We start from the raw sequence: 18,226 nt of genomic DNA, 5'->3' as shown, positions 1-18,226 counted from the left end.
AGGGTTGTAGATTGCGGAGATTAGAACGGTTCATCAAGGAATTGGGATAATTGAGCCTACTGATTCCCTCAATGTTATAAAATGGCAGAAGGAATATCTCATTCTTGGCAGTTTGTATATTGGATACATGAAATTATGAATCAAGTGGCAGGATACTACATCTCCTTTCATTATGTAAGAAGATCGGCTAATAGTGAGGTTGATAGACTAGGCAGGGGAGGGCCTCTATGTTGGCCTTTGGAAATGTTCGCTTCCTTCGCCTCGACGGGTCTTTTGTTTGTGTTCTCTTCTTCCCCCTTGTTTGCTCTTTTGTATTGATCATTTGGATCGTCGGGGTGCCCATGTTTCTTTTTTTCTTATTAATACAATTCTTTGACATTAAAAAAAAATCAGAACTTTTAATCTAAGGATTTCATGTAGCCATGCATATATGTTGAAGTGCAGTTCTTATTCTTGGATTAGGCAATTCTGAAAGTTCTCATGGTTAAAATAAATCATATTATATAAAACCCCGTGAACATCACGAGTTTCAGAAATGGAAGCATTTCTGTGGCACATGCAACCTCCATGAACTACAGAAGCATTCACACTGATCTGCATCTTGCAAGATCGGCTATAGTTTTTTTTTTGAATGGTAAAGATCGGCTATAGTTATGACTAATATATATAGTAGCCTGACGTTTCGGAGCTCTCCAAGTCTGAGTTGGTAGATGTTGGACTGCCCTTGTTCCTTGGGACACGTAGCTCATCGTCCACATGACTAACGCTACTGGACGGGCTCCCCTTTCTCTTCTCCTTCTTCTTCCTCCACTCTATCTTCCTTAACCAATGCCTCGCTAGCAGCAACGCCAAAGTCACAAAAACAGACCCCATACATCCCCCTCCAACTAATAGCAAAATGACTAAAACCCATCTGGTTCCCCTACCAGTTGGCATGATCACCCACATGGCTGCTATGTAAGCCATTGCCATGAAAGACACAGCCACCCACATGACCTTATGTGTCATTACTAACAATTTCATCATCGATTTACGTCGGAAAGGTATGATGCTTACAAGGATGATGACAATGCCAAGTGACAAGAACAATGCCATGTTGTTGCTGACTAGGAACACCTTGAAAGGGGCAGTTCTTCCCATAGTTGATTTTCCGGCCAATGTTCCATCTTGGTAGACACCGCCCGGTGGGTTGATGCCGGCAGCAAAGGTGACAGTGGCAATAAGAACAGCGACTATCGTTATCGTGTTTCTGGCATTTCGGAGCCCTTCAAAGTGGATCTCGATCTGCTTTTCTTGGTGATTGTGATGCCGTCGGCGATGCGAATTGTTGTTTGAGGAATTAGGAACCTTCTTTGGTGTCAATAATGGTCCGTTCAAATTAAATTTGGGGAACCTTGTAGAGGAGGTCTCTATTGTTCTTTGTATTTCAGGTGATCTGGGTGGCAAATTAGAGCTTCCTTTACCACCAACGCCCTCTAGTATGGAAGTAAGCTGGAGCGCACCAGAATTACTAACATCAGTCTCAACGATGTCAAGAGCCGTTGATCCACTGTGATTCAAGGCATTGATTTCAACATTGGTCTTGCTGACAAGGTATCTCACCATCTGTGCTCAAAAAAACCAATTCTTTCATCATGTTGGCAAGTTTTCAAATTTTATATGAGAATAAAACAAGAGATATATTAATAGGAACTGGTTATCCCAACCATAACTTATAGCGTTGACCCTAACTTAGACCTTTGTTCCCACATAGTTCACGTGTGGTCGGGATTATAAATCTTGTGTGCAATCACATGGTGGCCCACATAGTCCTTGTTAAATGCCGGAGAGACCTTCCATTTATTTATGAAACCAATATTTTTGCAACTCTTTATGGAACTTTAAACATTTCTCTATATCAAGGGGTTAGAATCATCCTTATCTGTTGGCGGGATTGTGTCCTTTCTCACAACTCGAGTGGATTATTCCTAGTTTGACTAGGGGTTGTACCCTCTTGTAGGTTTGGATTTTATTAGAAAATAAAGATAGAAAGTTATGATGTGAGAGGCTTATACTTAGGTTTAGACGTAGTCTATATATGGTATGAAATACCTTATGGTACGGGTTGTGGGAGAAGAGAATTTCTCTTTGTTTCTTTTGGTTTTGTATTGTGAAGAGATGTGTTGGGTCTTGGTTGAGAGAGAAGAGAAATGGTTACAGATTGTGGGTTTGGGGTTAATCCTATTATAATCTTGCGTTATTTATTTTGCACAATGAAAGATTAGTTCTCTGAGTCCAAAAAAGGATCTCTCCACATGGCCATATAAACTTTATTATTTTTTTATTAGTTTTCACTTGATCAGATTGGTTTTTACTTGTTAGATTTTTTACAAAGTGGTATCATAATTGTTGGTTCAAACTAATCGAAGAACAATAATGAAAGTTAGAAGCTTGTTCAAGAAATTCTCATTGGGCATAGTGTTCTGCGACGATGTATTTAACATCTATATTTCTCCGTGATTTTGAAAAGTTGTTGAATCAATTGTTTAGATTTATCAACATGTTGAAAGAGAATTATTTGCTCGTCTTTCTCAGGTTTCCTTGCTTTGTGGGTGACCGAATTTACGACATATTGTTTAGAAGTGTGGCCTGATTTGGAATGGATACAAAGGGCTAAACCTTGAATTTATTGAAAATTTTGATGAAAAGTGTAGGTTCACTCTTTATTGTAGGGAGACGTAGAATGCCGGGCTGGATGACATCGAGTCAAGGGTTTTCAACACTATTTGATTATGGCTACCAGATAACATTATGTTCAACGTTATAGGGAAAGAAACAGTGCCAAAATTATGGGATAAGTTGGACAAACTTTATATGTTGAAAGCTTGTCAGAATGAGGCAGAAATCTTATGAAAAGAATGAATAGGTTCAATGAGATTGTGGAAACTCTACAAGGCTGATGAAAAGATTAATGAAGAAGGCGCGCATTGATCTTTTTTCTTCCTTTCCATATTTAAACTTCCCCCCCCCCCCCCAACCGCCGGAAAAAGTAAGCCGAATAACTCTTCCTTCCGACTAAAAAAACTGTTGCCGCATCAACATGGGAGAATCAAAGCCAGTCTTGATATTGTTTGAAGCGGATCTTCGGAAAGAGAAGAAGCAGGGTTGTTGTTTAACTTTCAAAAAAAGGAAAAAAAGAAGCAGGGTTGTCAAACAAAGTGGGAGAACTGAGAAGTGAACCTCCTCAAATGGAGCTGTAGTCAGTCATTTGGCTGTGGTAGAGGTGGCTAGCATGTGGGCACAGGTTCCACTTAGGAGATACTCTACTCTTTCATTAAGGGCTGTATTGCTTCTTACTTTGGTTCATGATTCGTACAATAATATGGTGAATACGCTACTATAAGGGAAGGCAATAAGGAAGTTTGAAGATGTCACGACAACACTATTGTGAAATGAAATTATGAGACGGCCTAATCAAGATGATAGTCAGGACCATAATAGATTGTTCATTAGGAGAATTAGAGAAGGTCATCTGAAAGATTCGAAAAAGGCAGGTCAGGATCCAAGGTCGGCGAAAAGGTGTGTGTGTTATCATTGCAATAGTTACAGTTACATCAAGCAGGATTTTCCAAAGCGAACTAACAAGTTGGACGCTGGTGCTCGAAATACAGTGGTGGTGATAACGAATGACCAAAGTGAAATGGTTGGAGATGTTCACATTTTCCACAGGTAATCACAATTTTACTCGTGATGAGGGAATTCTAAATTCAAGATGAGCTATTTATATTCTTGGAGGGAATATTTTGATTCATTCCATGAGAGGAGTTGTGTCCTTAGGTGTTAGGTTCACTTGTGATGTCATGAGAATTGAGGTATTGAATAATAAGATATTTGGTGGAGTAGTCCGCGCTTTGGGTGGTGTAGCATACGTGCCAAAGATATAGAATAATTTAGTGTCTCTAGGCTATATGGACTCAAAGGGATGCATAAATTTAGCAGCAGGTGGAGACATGACAATCACATGCATTTGCATAGTTCTGGTTAATAGTGAGAAGTATGAAGGAGTGTATCCTCTAGTGGGGAACACAGTGAATTGTGATATTTCTTGTACTTAGAAATGGAATGACATTAGCCATGTTGATTGAGTCGGGTAGAGTTAGAACCAAGGTGATTCGATTGTGTATAGCTAGCGATTCAGAAGGAATAGTTTGCAATAATAGTTGACCGGTGGTGGTGCCAAAATATTTTCAGGTGGTTAAGAAACGAGCCGAGTTGGAGATTGTTCAGATTGCCACTTGTCTCCCAAAACCTGAGTGGAACCATCCCAGTTTGACTAGGAGTGGGACTTTCTTGTAGGTTTTCTTTTCTATTAAGAAGGAAAGAGAGGAGTATAGGACTTGGGGTTTCTCTTGAAGTTTCACTAGTTGGAGAGAGAGAGAGAGAGAGAGAGAGAGAGAGAGAGAGAGAGATTTATAGACTTAGGTTTAGAAAACCACCCACAGAATGAGGTATGAAATACCTTACTCTACGGGTGAGTGTCTTTGGTGAAAAGAGAGAGGTTTTTTCTCTTGATTTTCTATTGTTGTGAGGAGAATGGATTTTTTTCCTTATATTTCTCTAGATAAGAAAAGTGCAAGGTCCTGGTTGAGAGAGAAGTGAAAGTGTAACGGTTTTGGGGCTTTAGGTTAAATCTGTTGTAATCCTGTATTATTTCTTTCTCATAGTGAAAGATCAGTTCTTGTCTAATGGACATAGACATTGTTGCCGAACCATGCATAACCATGTATACCCTGTGTTTGAGTTTGTGTTTAGATTTTGATTATCTTTGTGACAGTATAAAAGATTAAATAACGCCTTCTCCAAAAGCTTTAGTAACTGAGAGATGCAGTTTTCATATTGATTATCTTTGTCGAACCATGTATACCTCGAGATGAAGATTTCATATTGATAGTTTCCTTGAAAGGCCGGGATGTGTGGTTAGTTGTAGTTTACACAAGGATTGAAATGTCAGTTTCGAACTTTCGATGTCGGTTTTGGCCACAACCGAAACCAATTTTTTTTTTTTTGAAATTTTGGCCTAAATTTCGCTGAAATCTTGACCGACACCGATTCTATGTTCTCTTGGTGTCGGTTCCGACCGAAATTCTAAATTTAAATCTGTTAAAGTATGAAAGAATAAATAACTCCTTCTCCAACAGCTTAAGCTTTTGGAGTAACTGGTAGTTTAACATGGTATCAGAGCTCCAGGTCCTGGGTTCAAGTCTCACAACTCGCTGTTATTAAAAAAAGTCCACATGCAATGGCCAAACCCAAAAGAGGGGCCACATGTTCCACGTGTAGGCCAACCCAAAGAAAAAGGGGCCACACGTGAGGGGGAGTGTTAAAGTATAAAAGAATAAGTAACGCCAGAATAAGTAACGCCTTCTCCAACAACTTAAGCTTTTGGAGTAACTTGTAGTTTAACAAAAACTATGTTAGTACAGTTAAAACTCTCACTCTATGCTTATGTGAACTAAAGCTGGCCCTTGATTTGCGAGAGATTCTTACCGTAGAGAGTTTTGCAGCAGTTGCAAGGTGTAACACGGTGTTCCCATTGTTGTCAGGTGAGTTTACGAGTTCTGTAATGTCAAGCTTTTCCACCAAATACCGAACAGCCTCATACTGGTTGTTCCTCACGCCTAGATGTAGAACCGTTTCTCCCCCTTTTGTTAACATCCAAGCTGGTTCGAGACTTATCGAGAGGATCTCATCAAGGATGGAAACTCGCCCTTTGGTTGCTGCTAAATGGAAAGGTGTCCTTCCCTCATTATCTCTTAGGAAGCAGAGGTCTGAATCGACTCTTAGAAACTCTCTTGTTATCTCCAGGTGCCCTTTGCTTGAAGCTAAATGCAATGGAGAAAATCCTTGCCCATCTCTTTTCCATGAGAAATCTGGACGAACATTTAGTATTTCTCGAACAATATCTGTAACAAATTTTTTTAATGTAATATCTGTAACAAATTTAATAATTATACTATAAAGAGAAGCATGCTTTGCTGTTTAGGCTAAGTGAAGTTTCTCATTTCTTTTTCATTCTGTTAATAATTTACAGGTGAATGTAAGCATGGCATGACTAGAAAAATCTAACTTTCAAAACAAAAGTGAGGGTAGCTTACATCCAACTCTGGCGTGAGTTAATTTTTCTGGGCTGTTTTACTTGGAAAGATCACAAAGTGAGGGTAGCTTATTCTGTTTTTGAAATTTGGTATGCATCTTATGTTCCTTATTCTGGTGTAATAGTGTTTATATTAGGGAAGATCTGAGTCAAATGTCAAACTCTTGGTGTTTCATTAGGCTTCAGAACAGATTCTAGGTGAGGTGACCTAATTATTTTTTTTTGAAGGGTAGTAGATGAGGGTGAATTTGTGTTTCTTTTGCACCAGTGTCTCTTCTTTAATTCTGTCCTTTTGATGAACATATAGCTGCAAGAATTTTGGCAATGTGTTGGTTAAAAGAGCCCCACAACACTACATGAAATATAGGTTTTGGCAATGGATTTCAATATCTGTCTCTAAAAAATTAATATTTGCGTTAGGTTTCAAAAGTCTGTCGTTAATTTTCCATTAATAGAGAACTAATGTCCATTGCTAAAAAAATATTTTTTTCCCGACGGATTTATACGTGGTTTTGCTTGGAGTGCAAGTAGTAATCCTAGCACTAAATGGAGATTATGGTAAATCAATTCCAAGGCCCATTTATAATCAAATGTGATTAGATGGATGACTAGAGGTGAGAGGTTTCCTTGGAGACACCCAACTTATTAAGGGGATTTTAGACAATGTTCTACTGTTGGCAGTTGAAGTATCATTTCAGCATGTTCTTTGGGAGGCTAATTTTGAGGCTGATTATTTTGCAAATGAAGGGTTGGAGAGCGAAGAACTTGTCATGGGAGATTATGTTGGCATTTGAAATAGAATTACATTTCGTTACTGCTGTTATTGTGTTATTTTCTGAAGACCACCATGGTCAATCTCTTTGCACTTTAGTTCTTTTTTTAAATATTTGTTTCTTTAGTTCGTGTCTGGTATTAATTGTCCTGAACTTGTTTCGATTGTTGTATTTTCTGCTTAAAGATTTGGGAAGTCTGTTTCCCCAACAATGGGAAATCGATTGGCTTATCATGTTTAATGTGGAACGTCTAGTGTTTGTTGTTTTATGTCTGTGAAAAGCTTTTTACTTGCAGAAGTATAATAGTTTGCATTTGGTTCCAAATGGTTTTCATATTTTTTCCAAGTGCTACAAAGATTGCTAGCGTTTGTTGTTTATTTATGTGGAAAGCCTTTTACTTGCAGAAGTATAATGGTTTGCATTTGGTTTCAATTAGTTTTGTTGGGAAAGGTGCCTTATTTCCCACCGCTCAATAGGAGGCAAAAATAGAAAGGGGGTTTCTTGGTTTTCTAGGAAATCCAGATATAAGTCTCAAAACCCTTCTGTGAATACTGTGCGGCATGAGACTTGGTGCTTGGGGTGTGTCGGCTGCGCAGAGAGAGAGAGAGAGAGGGTCTCTTCTTGGGTTTCTCTTGGGGTTTCTTCTTGGGTTTTCTCTTGGAAATTCTCTTGTGGGTTTTTTCTCGTGGGTTTCTCTTGGGTAAGGTCTCGAGTGAGAGAAGCAAAGAAAGGTTTTCAGTTTGTGGGTTTTGGGTTTAATTCATTATAATTCTTGTATATTGTTTTCTCATAGTTGAAGATCGTGTTTCTCACCCGTGGATGTAGGCTTGGCTGAATCATGTAAATCTCGGTGCTCATCTTTTGGCTTATGTTTATTTTACTTTTTCGTTAATTTGTGCACGATTGGATCAGATTTGTCCGGCGGATTTTCTCAACAAGTGGTATCAGAGCTGTGGTTGGAGTGATCGTCGAGTCCGGGTGGAGTGACTGTGGCTGTTGTGGTTGGATCACGGCTAGAGGGATCTTTCGGAGTAAAAAGATCGTCCAAGAAAGATTCTCATTCGAGGTGGAGCGCCACACCGAGAAGTGCGGAGCGATCTGAGATGACGGTAAAATCGAATTCTACCCAATTCAACATCGACAAGTTTGACGGAGATAGCAGTTTCACCCTGTGGCAGATGAGGGTGAAGGACATCCTAGTTCAATGGGGACTGGCTAAGGCATTGGAGGGAAATGATGGGAAGACAGAGAAGATGACGGATGCTGAGTGGGAAGACGTTGAGTCGAAGGCAGTCATCATAATTCTGCTGTGTGGCAGATAACGTTATGTTTAACGTTATGGAAGAAGATGAAGCACCTAAATTATGAGAGAAGTTGGAAAAGCTTTACATGTTAAAAAGCTTGGTCAACTGATTGTATCTGAAGCGACAGTTGTACGAGTTGAAGATGCAGGAAAGCGGGAATCTTGTTGAACACATTGCGTTGTTCAACGGGCTTGTGGATCAACTCCACAGGATTGATAAAATGTTGACGGAAGAAGACAAGCCCTTTTACTTCTTACTTTGCTTCCTGATTTGTATGACAAATTAGTGACGCTTTATTGTATGGTAAGGATACAGTAAAGTTAGAGGAAGTCATGGCGTCACTCCCATCGAATGAGATGGGGAAGAAACATGTTCTTGATGGGAGTTAAGAGCATGGGTTGGTTGTCCATGGTAGTAATTAAAGAGGAAGGTTGTCTGACAGGGGATCAGAAAAAGTCATGTCAAGATCTAGGGCCAACGGAAAGGGCATGCAATGTGGCCGTTGCAAAAAATATGAGCACATCAAGTGGGATTGTCCGAAGCGACCCAACCAGGCGAACAATGGTGCTACAAATACAGTGGTGGTCTGAATGGATGAGCAGAGCAAAGAGGTTGGAGATGTTTTCACAGTCTCCACAGTTAATCACACTTCTTCTCATGATGGGATGATTTTAGATTCAGGGTGCTCTGTTTTTGGAGGGAATATTTTGATACGTTTCAAGAGACGAAGGCGAGTGTAGTGTCCTTGGGTGACGGGTCTACTTGTGACATTATGAAAGCTGGAATGGTGAAGATCAAGATGTTCAATGGAGTAGTTCGTACTTTGGGTGGTGTGCCCAATGTCCCAAAGACACGGAATAATTTAGTGTCGCTTGGCCGGTTGGACTACAAGGGTTGTAGGTATTTAGCTACAGGTGGAGCCATGAAAATCACATGTGGCGGTATGGTTCTGATGAAATGAGAGAAGTGTGATGGATTATATCGTATAGTCGGTGACATGATGACTAGTGCTCCTAACATCCCAATGGCTAGCTGGAAACAGAGTGAAAGCGAGTCACGCGTAGGGTCTCTTTCGCAGTTGGTGAAGAGACAGGTTTTCAGGTTGTAGACGATGGTGAGAAGGTGACAATACCTGCGTTGGGGATGATGGATCAAGTTCCCTTTCCATGGTTAATTATGTGAGTCAATGGGTTGGCAGCTACATGTGCACTCGCTGTGTTGATCGAATCAGGAGGAGTCAGAACCAAGATGATTCGAGGGTGTGTGGCTAGTACTTTGGAAGGCCAATGGTGGTTTCTGGTCACAGCGGACCAGTGGCGACATCAACATCAAGGTGGAGATTGTTTGGTAAGTTGCCTTATTTCCCACAACTTGATGGGAGGCAAAAAATAGAAAGAGGGTTTCTTGGGTTTTTAGGAAATCCGGATATGTCTCAAAACCCTTCCGTGAATACAGTGCGAAAAGAGACTTGGGGTTTCTTCTTTGGGTGTCTTCTTGGGTTCCTCTTGGGATTTCTTCTTCTTCTTCTTCTTCTTCTTCTCGAGAGAGAGAGAGAGAGAGAGAGAGAGAGAGAGAGAGAGAGAGAGAGGGTTCTTCTTTGGGTCTCTTCTTGGGTTCCTCTTGGGGTTTCTTCTTGGGTCTTCTCTTGGAAATTCTCTTGTGGGTTTTTTCTCTTGGTTTCTCTTGTGTACAGTCTTGGGTGAGAGAAGTAAGGAAAGGGTTGAGGTTTGTGGGTTTTGGGTTTAATCCATTGTAATCCTTATATATTATTTTCTCATATTGGAAGATCCTGTTTCTCGCCCGTGGATGTAGGCTTGGCCGAACCATGTAAATTTCAGTGTTCATCTTGTGACTTGTGTTTATTTTACTTTTCCGTTAATTTGTGCACGATCGGATTGGATTGCCCGGTGGATTTTCTCATCAACTTTGCATATTGTTTAGAAATGCTTGAAAGATTCCTACCCAAAAATTACCTAGAGTCTGTTCATCTATGTTAAGAGCAAAAATCACTTCACATGTAATGCAAATTTTTGTTCGGATTGGTGGGCCAAAACGTGGTCAAAGCAGATCCTAGTTTCGATCGGGTCAGTTTACTTCGTCATAACTGGAGAATCATAAGAGATTAGTAGACTTTCTAGAGCAAAAAGCCGTATAGAACTCAACCAAGGTAAAAGGGGAGTCGACTCGGGCTAGCCAACTCGCTTTGCGAGAGAGTTCTGAAACTAGGGCTGCAACAGGGTCGGGTTGGGCCGGGTTTTTCAAAACCCTAGCCCAACCATGGATCCTATTATCTTGGCCATGGCCAGCCCTGACCCTAGTCAGGGCCAAAGAAACCTCAACCCAATCCCGTCCTGCAGGGCTCAGCGCTGCCCTGGCCCTGATTGAGCCGGGCTGGCCCTAATTGCCCCTAGTGCAAATACCTGTTAAGAGTGCCAAAAATAAAACAACCACATATCATATAGAACAAAATGATCAATAAACAGAAAAGGGAACAAAATAAAACAATATGAATTCAACAACAACAGAGACGATAATAATAATCTGAAGAAAGCTCAATCCAAGATAATAGAAAACATTAACAAAGAAACATGCACAGATGGTTCTATTGTTTAATAGAAACCTTAGGGTTCAATTCTTTAATAAAAAATTTAGGGTTGGGCCGGGTCGGGCTGACCCGAGGTATCAACCCTAAACCCAACCCGACTCTGAGTCAGGACCTAAAAAATGAACCCTGACCCGCCGTCAGGGTTGAAAAATCCAGCCCAGACCTTGTTCGGGCTTAGGGCAGGTTAGGGCTCACGGGGCCAAACTTGCACCCCTATCTGAAACTATGTTTGTTACTATCTATTAGTCAAAGGCTATTGCCATTCCCAAAAAGCTCTCACTAGGCAATTAAAAAAGAAAAGACATGCTGACTTACAAATAGTGAGTCAATACAGCTCCCTCTTCCCAAAATTAACAGTAATAAGAAAGAGTTGAAAAAGAAATATTTTACAGCAAAAGGAAAAATTTTAATTAATAAATAAAAGGGAAAATGACCGGAATAATGGGTTTTTTCCCTCAAATAGCGTGCATGAGAGGGGGATTCTAAATGACCAAAATGAGGGGGTTGGTACGGGCATTTGCAACCAAGGACAGAAATGCCCCTTAAAGTCATTTCAACCACTGTTTCCTTTTGCTTTACACTTTACAAAGAAAGGTGATATATCTGCCCCCTTCTTTACTTGCGACAACCCCCTCTAGTGTGTTTATGAATTCGCTTTTACACTATAGGGGGTTGTCCCAAGTGAGAATAGGGGGTGGATATATCACTTCACTTTTACTTTACGTTTTACACAAGGAAGTGATATATTCGCCTCCTCCAGTGTATTTATGAATTCTCTTATACACTATAGGGTGTTGTCCCAAGTAAAAATAGGGGGTGAATATATCGTCTCTCTCTGTATCTCTCTCTCTCTCTCTCTATGCTCTCTCTCTTCTCTCTCTCTCTCTTATCTCTCTCTTTCTCTCATCTCTTTCATCTCTCTCTATCCTCTCTCTCATCTCTCTCTTAGACACTATGAACGACCATTAGACCCTCTAACCATTATGAACCACTAATTTCACCCTCTGAAATATTATGAACCACTAATTACATCCTCTGAACCACCACGAACCACTATTAGACCCTTTGAACCACTATTTAGACACCTCTTAGCCACTATTAGACCCTCTGAACCACTCTCTATACGCTATGAACCACTATTAGACCCTCTACTGAACCACTATGAACCACTAATTATACCATCTGAACCACTATTTAGACACGATGAACCACTATTAGACACTAGAACCACCACAAACCACTATTTGACCCTCTGAACCACTATTTAGACAACTCTTAGCCACTATTAGACCCTCTGAACCACTCTCTATACCCTATGAACCACTATTAGACCCTCTGCTGAACCACTATGAACCACTAATTACACCATCTAAACCACTATTTAGACACGATAAACCACTATTAGACACTATGAACTACAATTTGAAATGGAATGAGGTCGACCGTGCGGTCGACCTCTTATTAAAACTGATTTAACCGGTCGACCTAAAGGTCGATCATTGAATGTGGCTCATAGAATGTGGTTCATAGTGTCTAATAGTGGTTCATATAGTCTAATAATGGTTCAGAGTGTATAATTAGTGGTTCAGAGGGTCTAATAGTAGTTCAAAGGTTCTAAATAGGTCTAATAGTTATTCAAAGGGTCTAATAGTGGTTCAGATGGTGTAAGTAGTGGTTCAAACATTCTAAATAGGTGAAAATGTGGTTCATACATTCTAAATAGGTCTAATAGTGGTTCAGTGGGTGTAAGTAGTGGTTCAAACATTCTAAATAAGTGTAATAATGGTTCATAGGGTCTAACTAGTGGTTCATACAGCCTAAATAGGTCTAATAGTGGCTTAGAAGGTCTAAGTAGTGGTTCATATTGTATAATTAGTTATTTAAACATTCTAAATTGTGGTTAACTGTCTATAATTAGTCATTTAAACATTCTAAATTGTGGTTAACTGTCGCAAGAGTTCTAATTAGTGGTTCATATTGTATAATTAATTAGTGGCTCAAACATCCTAAATCGTGGTTAACTATCTAAAGAGTTCAAATTAGTGGTTCAGAGGGACTAATAGTCGTTCAAACATCCCAAATAGTAGTTAAGGCTGCCTAAATAGTTCTAATTAGTGGTTCAGAGGGCCTAATAGTGGTTCGAGTTATAAAACTACTATTTGCCCATTGTTTTTACTCAGGACATACCCCATAGTCTAAAAGAGAATTCATAAATACACTAGAGGGGGCTATTCCAAGTAAAAAAGGGGGCAAATATATCACTTTCCACCGTAAAGAAGGAAATGATATATTCACCTTACTTGGAACAGCACCGTATAGTGTAAAGGGTAATTCATAAATACACTAGAGGGGGTTGTCCTACTTAAAAAAGGGGGCGAATATATCACTTCCCAGTGCAAAACATAAAGTTCAAGTGAAATGATATATACGCCCCCTATTTTTACTTAGGACAGCCCCTAAAGAGTAAAAGAGAATTCATAAATACACTATAGGGGTTGTCCCAAGCAAAAAAGGGGGCGAATATGTCATTCCCTATTGTAAAAAGTAAAGAAAAAGTGAAAATGATATATTCACCCCCAATTTTAATTGGGACAGCCACATATATTGTAAAAGAGAATTCATAAATACACTAGAGGGGGCCTGTCCCAAGTAAAAAAGGGGGCAAATATTTCACTGCCCTGTGTAAAATGCAAAAGTGAATGATTGTTGAAGATGACTTTAATAAGCCATAAGGGCATTTCTGTCCTCTTAGGCAAAAGTCGTTAATTTTCTCCTTTGGCCATTTCCAAAATACCCCCTCATGAACGCTTATTGCACGCTATTTGAGGAAAAGATCCTATTATTCGAGTCATTTTCCCTAAATAAAATTGTTCTTTGGAATTTAGCAAAATTTGATAATAGTAATTATTAGATAATTTATTTTAGGGAAATGATGTGAGCAAAATCATGTTTTAATAATTGCACTAGCTCTTCTTTTTTAATTGGCTTGTCGCCTTTGACAGCTGAGCTTGCGCACTTGAAAAAGCTCAGTTTGTGCAATTTTTAAAACAAGGTTTGATTTCATTTCCCTTGTTATATATAGAATTTTGTGCGCATAACAGCCTTGAAATCTTTTGTCCACAGAACACTTCTATGAACGATTACTATGCCATCGTTTGTGTCTGATTTCTGCTCCATGAATTCAATCAAAATTCCTCTCACTCGGTGTGGGGAAAATTTATCGTATCATTGACTTGCCTGACTCAACTCTTATTTTACCTTGACTGAGTTCTCATCCAAGTTAACACTGTTTTGTTGGATGAGTACTCTAAGGGTAGAAGGGAGTTGACTTGGGTGAGTTGGTAATTGACTTGGGGAGCTTTTAAACAACGACCTTAACCTTAAAAACTCCATAAGTTACCGCCAACAAGGTTGTAGTTAAGGGTGAAACTGTTGGGTCAGGTTGGGTTGGGTTGAGGCCAACCTGACCTGACCTAAGGAACCCATTTTTCCAACCCTAACCCGACCCGACCTGATTTCCATCCTGACCAAACTTGAGGAACCCTTTTTTCCTACCGACAAGACCCGAGTTTTTAAGCTTAAAAAAGTAAAAAATGCATAAAAATTCTGGGTTTCAGTCGGGTCGGGTTACCAAACTCTCAACCCGAACCAGACCCGAACTCAACCCGACCCCGACCCGAACTCAACCCGACCCGACCTTTTTTCCGGAACCCAAGTTGCACCCCTAGTTGTAATGTTACCTGTATATCCTCCAGCGGCAGCCGCATGAAGAGAAGATGGTGCTCCGTCCTCTTCGGACATAAGAAGCAATGAGGACTTGCTCAAAAGATACTTCACCACTTCCAAGTGCCCAAGAGCTGATGCAGCAAAGAGGGCGCTTTCGTTCTTGTGGTTGAGTTTATAGGCGACCCATGGATCATTCTCCAACAGTAGCATCACCACTTGGACATGCCCCTCGCGAGATGCCTCATGCAGTGGTGTCTCCATCTTCTCATTCTCTGATGAAACCATACCGGGCGTTAATCTAATGATCTCCGATGCCAATTCGATATGTCCACACCTCGCCGCAAGGTGCAGCACTGTGTTTAATGATCTGTGAGTCAGTTGTTCGATCACAGCTGAGTTTTCTTGAACTAGACTGAGAAAGGTGAGTATATCACCCCTCAAAGTTGCCTCGTATAGCCTCCGATCCATTTCTGAGCTCCGAGGTCGAAATTTTAGTGAAGAGATGATTACAAAACAATTGAGGTTGCAGACACGGTGCTTAAAAAGAAGAAAAGTTGTACAGTGTTGACTTTGAGCCATAGTCACATATTTGTCTTGGGTATTTCTTGGAAAGGGTGCATCTCGAGATATTTTAATATGTTTTGTTAATTTTGGTATTAAATTGGAAAAGGCCAAAAATAAAATATATAAATATTTAAAATTTAAGAACAAAATTAAGACAACAGATAATATTGTGAATCAGTCATGTGTAAGAAGCATGTTGATGATTCTTCAAAATCTTGGGGAAATTTTGGGATAATGTGGTTTTAGTAAGAAATAAATTATATGATGAAGGGCCATATAAACACATACTCATCATCCCATCCTTACCACCTGTATGCGTTTATAAGACCCTTCATCGTATAATTTCTAAACGAGAAATTATATGATGAAGGGCCTTATAAACACGTACTCATCATTCTATCCTTGATATTTGATCCAACAACAGCTCACCTTTTTATGGAGCTGCTGTTGGGTTAAATATCAAGCGTGGTACTTCTATCGTACCACATTACGTGTTTATACGGCCCTCTGTCATGTAATTTCTTGTTTCATAAAATGAGGGAGATATTTGTGACCATGCTTTTAGCCGCCGAGAGAAGGTGAAAGTTATCAGTACTGTAGAAATGAAGAAAAAATGAGCTGTGAGTAGCTGCTGCGAAGTTTCTTTTGCATACGTGTGAAGGGGAAGTAATAATAGTGATCTGGCATGTCTGTTTAGACCCTAAAAGTCAACTGGATTAACAGTCTTCTAGAAGGGACCACACGAGAGAAGTAGGCCAACAAAAGATTAGGATATTGGTGGCTGAGGAAATGCTTCAGTAGGGCGTCACATCATTCTAATATAATGAGGCACACCTAATAGGGGGTGACCTCATTCTTATAACATAGTAAGCCCAACCTTTGATTAATCACGAGCGTTCATGAGTAGGACCTATATTGGATCCCGGATATTAAGATTGTCTAAATGGATTAATTTTTGGGACATTGGAGATCCAACATAGATTCTGCGGTCCAAAAAAGTGGATCATAATACTTCTGCAACAGTGTGCATGCCTGAGTATATTATAACTACAACCCTTTTGTCTAGCAGAAATGCCTCCATTCAGTGGCTTTATGACCAAATGGGGGAGGTTATTTAAGGACTGCTAGCTTTTTCGTTATCCTCATTTTTTAAGGCAAAAAATTATTGTCTACAAGTGGTGAAAGAGTAGGGTGGGTAGATTTGAGAGGGGACGATTGAGATGAGGGTGAGAAGTGGCTAAAAAACATGAAAATGTCTTTTTTTTGTTTCCTGATTTTTAGTGACTTCTCATCACTTGGAGACACTAGTTTCCTGATATTTAGCCACTTCTCACCACTTGGGGACACTAGTTTCCTGCTTTTTGTTTCTAGATTTTTAGCCACGTACTTGATGTGTTGCCATGCCCCAATCTTATACACGGCCTAAGATGGGACAACGTTGTATACCTGCAAAGAGAACTCTACAAGTATACAAGGCTACCAAAACGATATTAGAACCATCTATGCCAAACAAATTCTAAAGAGATAATAAGGTCGTACATAAATCAATAAATCAAAACCTCTCACTCCTACTGCCCAAAATTAACATTTGAATGTAGTCTTATACAATGGTTTACATCATACTCACTATCTGAAGGTTCAAATAAAACTATCAAAGACTCCAAAAGCTATGCCTCCGCTTCCTCGTTCTCACTCCTACTGCCCAAAATTAACATTTGAATGTAGTCTTATACAATGGTTTACATCATACTCACTATCTGAAGGTTCAAATAAAACTATCAAAGACTCCAAAAGCTATGCCTCCTCTTCCTCGTTCACACCACGAGGATCAAAATCTAAGAAACTGTTAAAAACCACAGTCAGCCGAAGCCCGGTACATAATAGCATGTTACTTTAGTTTGGGGGTCTAAGCATGTCAAGAACAAAAGGTTAAACAAAGGGGCCAATATAGGGTACCAGATTTCAGATATGGTTTACTTCATAAAGCCACGGGATATGCATCACAAAATATGGTTAAGCACATGAGCAATGTGATCCAATCAAAATCAGAACATGGACACCAATCCAAAGAGAAATTGGATGATTCCAGGATTGGTTCTAAATCGTTAGATCTGCCATCTTCCATCAAGAAGATCTCAACCGTTGATCATTATACTGGAGTAGGTCAGCTTAATAAGACCGTTATGTCCCTGCCCATTGTGGGCCCCGGCCAAATTTGAATTCAGATTTCAAATTTCTAAGTGATGAGGTTGGATGTCAACAGCCTAGGGTGGCGCTCACAGTGAAGGATACATGTGGCTCTGGTCATGAGCCTAATTTTTCGGAAAAACTGATAAGGACCGTAAGGAGTCAGACCATTGTACTCAGGACTCAGGCAGGATGAAAAAAAATAATTAAAATGAACCAAAATAGCATGGAGTGCGTGCTTGTAAGCCCTTAGCCTATGGTACCACACCACCTGGTTCCATAAAAAACAGAGTATCTGGCGGACCTTGGTGTTGAGAAAATCTGCCGGGCAATCCGATCCGATCGCGCACAAATATAACGGAAAAGTAAAATAAACAAGCAAATCAAGCCACAAGATGAACACCAAGATTTTACGTGGTTCGGCAAAGCCTACTCCACGGGCAAGAAACACGATCTTCCACTATGAGAAAAAATAATATACAAGGATTACAATGTATTAATCACAAACCCACAAACCCGCAACCCTTTCCTTGCTTCTCAAATCTAAGATCGTACCCAAAAAAAAACCCAGAAAGAAAACCCTGTATTCTTCTTCTTCTCCCTTTGTCTCTCTCTCTTCACTTCTCCTTTTCTTTTTCTCTCTTTCCCTCTCTTGATTTTTCCACACTCCAAAGAAGAAAGCCACTTCCTCTTTTCAGTTGTTTCCAAGAAATCCAAATAAGAGGGTTTCTATCTTTGTCTCTTGCCTTCCCACCCAAGCCACCTACGGTGGGTGGGAAATAAGACAACTTTCCAACAATCTCCACCTTGGCTTATTTTCCAGCCACCTGAAGATTTTCCGTTGATGTCTCCACCGGTTCACTATTACCGCAAACCATCATTGGCCTTCTAAAGTACCAGCTACACACCCTCGAATCATCTTGGTTCTGACTCC

The 18,226-nt window shown here is 40.0% G+C and overlaps 1 protein-coding gene across 1 annotated transcript; it reads right to left on the bottom strand.

The window, feature by feature from the left end:
* Window positions 1-481: 481 nt before the first annotated feature.
* Window positions 482-15,064, bottom strand: LOC143852974 (uncharacterized). Its single transcript, XM_077362666.1, has 3 exons — window positions 14,556-15,064; window positions 5,527-5,942; window positions 482-1,605 (listed from the first exon to the last, which is right to left on the bottom strand). The coding sequence occupies exons 1-3, from the start codon at window positions 15,007-15,009 to the stop codon at window positions 658-660; spliced, it is 1,818 nt and encodes a 605-aa protein (XP_077218781.1). The 5' UTR covers window positions 15,010-15,064; the 3' UTR covers window positions 482-657.
* Between the last annotated feature and the right edge of the window lie 3,162 nt (window positions 15,065-18,226).

Source organism: Tasmannia lanceolata, unplaced genomic scaffold, assembly GCF_043159265.1.
Source record: "Tasmannia lanceolata isolate RefF3 unplaced genomic scaffold, GAP_Taslan_0.1 ptg000003l, whole genome shotgun sequence".
Taxonomy (NCBI): Eukaryota; Viridiplantae; Streptophyta; class Magnoliopsida; order Canellales; family Winteraceae; genus Tasmannia; species Tasmannia lanceolata.
The sequence above is the reverse complement of the archived record's forward strand: the minus strand, read 5'-3'. Positions and strand labels throughout refer to the sequence as shown.